This window comes from Engraulis encrasicolus, chromosome 8 (genome assembly GCF_034702125.1).
Source record: "Engraulis encrasicolus isolate BLACKSEA-1 chromosome 8, IST_EnEncr_1.0, whole genome shotgun sequence".
Classification (NCBI taxonomy): Eukaryota; Metazoa; Chordata; class Actinopteri; order Clupeiformes; family Engraulidae; genus Engraulis; species Engraulis encrasicolus.
The window spans coordinates 12,825,108-12,827,607 of record NC_085864.1 but is presented as its reverse complement, the minus strand read 5'-3'; the positions used below and the strand labels follow the sequence as shown (position 1 = coordinate 12,827,607).

Genomic DNA, 2,500 nt, shown 5'->3' with positions numbered 1-2,500 from the left:
TGAGTATGTGTTTACCTGACTGACTCTGTGTGTATGTCTGTTACCTTCCCCCAGGTGCGTGAGGTGGGCGTGTTGAGTGGGCGTGGCTTCTACCTGGCGTTCCAGGACGTGGGTGCGTGCATCGCGCTGGTCTCCGTACGCGTCTTCTACAAACGCTGTCCCCTGGTGGTACGGAGGCTCGCGCGCTTCCCCGACACCGTCACTGGCCCAGACAGCTCCTCGCTCGTGGAGGTGAGCGCCCGTGTGTGTGTGTGTGTGTGTGTGTGTGTGTGTGTGTGTGTGTGTGTGTGTGTGTGTGTGTGTGTGTGTGTGTGTGTGTGTGAGAGAGAGAGAGAGAGAGAGAGAGAGAGAGAGAGAGAGAGAGAGAGAGAGAGAGAGAGAGAGAGAGAGAGAGAGAGAGAGGCAGAGAGAGTGTGTGGGTGTGTGTGTGTGTGTGTGTGCTTGTTTTTGCATGTGTGTGTGTTTTTGATGCACAACATGGGGTCAAGAGTAAACAAAACACATGTACCCATTGTGACTGCCGGTGAAGGCGGGGAAGTGCAAACTAGCTTTTATTATGGACGTGATGAGTTTCATTTATGTAATGTGCATAATCACTACATTGAAGGTGGCACTAAAAGCCGCTCTACTTAGCGGTAGAATTAGGCAACAGAGTGGGAGCGTCCATGACCCAACATCAGACGACGCAGAACACCAGAGGATTTGGCCCCAGATGAATGGGAATGAGGAGAGGGATTTTAGAATGAGGAGAGGGATTTCAGAATGAAGAGAGGGTTTTCAAAATAAGCAGAGGAGATGAGAGGAAATGAGATGAGAGGCTAAAAGAGGAGAGGAGAGGCTAAACGAACAGAGAGGAGAGGAGAGGAAAGGAAAGGGCTTTTTGAAAAGGAAAGGAGAGGCCTGGAGAGGAGAGGAGAGCACAGGGAGCTAAAGGAGAGGAGAGGAGAGAAGAGGAAAGGAGAGAGAAGCTACAGGAGGGGAGGAGAGGAGAAGAGAGGCTAAAGGAGGAGAGGACAGGAGAGGAGAAGAAATGAGAAGGTTTTTAGAAAAGGAGATGAGAGGATAAAGGAGGAGAGGAGAGGAGAGGCTAAAGGAGGAGAGGAGATAAGAGGAGAGGAGAGGGTAAAGGTGAGGAGATGAGAGGAGAGGAGAGGAGAGGAGAGGAGATGAGAGGAGAGGAGAGGAGAGGAGAGGAGATGACAGGAGAGGAGAGGAGAGGAGAGGAGATGACAGGAGAGGAGAGGAGAGGGGGAGGAGAGGAGAGGAGAGGATAGGATAGGAGAGGAGAGGAGAGGAGAGGGTAAAGGTGAGGAGATGAGAGGAGAGGTTAAAGGAGGAGAGGAGAGGGTTTTATGAATCAGGAGATGGTTCTCAGATGATCTTTGGATACAAAGCAGCTGGACGAAGATTTACAGCTCGCTACAGTGATGAAAGGCTATTTGGATTACCATTGAGAGCTTTCAGAAGAACTTTGGATATGAAGCAGCAGGCCAGATCTCTCCTCTCCACACCTTTTCCCCAGATGAATGGGTGCTATTCCAGAATTCCAGGTGTTTGGAATGAGGAGAGGGTTTTCAGAAGACTGCATTTGGATACCACGCATCTGTACGATACACCTGAGATCATCCGCATAAGGGATTTACTTGAAAATCTGAACATTTACATTTCGCCACAGTGCTGATGGAAGGCCATTTGGGTTTGCGATTTGGATTTGGTATTCCCATAGCTAGTATTCCGAAAGGATGGATTTAAAAAATGCTCCCTATCAACAGTCAAATTCATCCCCAAACATCTGGCTTCCATCAACGGCAAATGACCAACAGGAGGACTCCACATCATTCTCAACACCCGACAGGGAGACACAGGCTTCCTCACCTGTGGAGCCACCATCGGAGGACAAAAGTCATCAACGTTTTGAGAGAGAGAGAGAGAGAGAGAGAGAGAGAGAGAGAGAGGGTGTGTGGTGTGGGTGTGTGTGTGTGGGTGTGGGTTTGGGTTTGGGTTTGGGTTTGTGTGCGTGCATGCGTATATGTCTATTCAATATCCCCAATGACCCTTCCCCATGGAAAGTGTGTGTGTGTGTGTGTGTGTGTGTGTGTGTGTGTGTGTGTGTGTGTGTGTGTGTGTGTGTGTGTGTGTGTGTGTGTGTGTGTGTGTGTGTGTGTGTGTGTGTGTGTGTTCATGTGGGTCCCCAAGTGACTCGGGTCCCACAATTAAATCTATAGTGAGGGGTCATGTCCACTTGTCCACTTGTGTATGTGTGTGTATATTCATTTAAATTTAATCTTCAATCTGATGACACATAAATTGGATTCTCTGCGTGTTAAACTTTGACCTTGACTTTTGACTTTTGACCTTTTCACCCTGAGGTGCGGGGCACGTGCGTGGAGCACGCAGAGGAGCGTGAGGCTCCCAGGATGCATTGCGGCGCAGATGGCGAGTGGCTGGTCCCAATCGGGAGCTGCGTGTGTAACCCGGGTTACGAGGAACGCCACGGGGA

General features: G+C 49.9%; 1 protein-coding gene across 1 annotated transcript in view; it reads left to right on the top strand.

Annotated features, from left to right (window-relative positions):
* Positions 1–2,500, top strand: part of epha4l (eph receptor A4, like) — a 41,650-nt gene that overhangs the window by 6,193 nt on the left and 32,957 nt on the right. Inside the window, exons 5-6 of the mRNA XM_063204983.1 lie at positions 55–231; positions 2,370–2,500. The exon at positions 2,370–2,500 is cut by the window's right edge and continues 8 nt beyond it. Of these exons, the coding sequence (XP_063061053.1) occupies positions 55–231; positions 2,370–2,500 (308 nt within the window). The remainder of the gene's footprint in view (positions 1–54; positions 232–2,369) is intronic.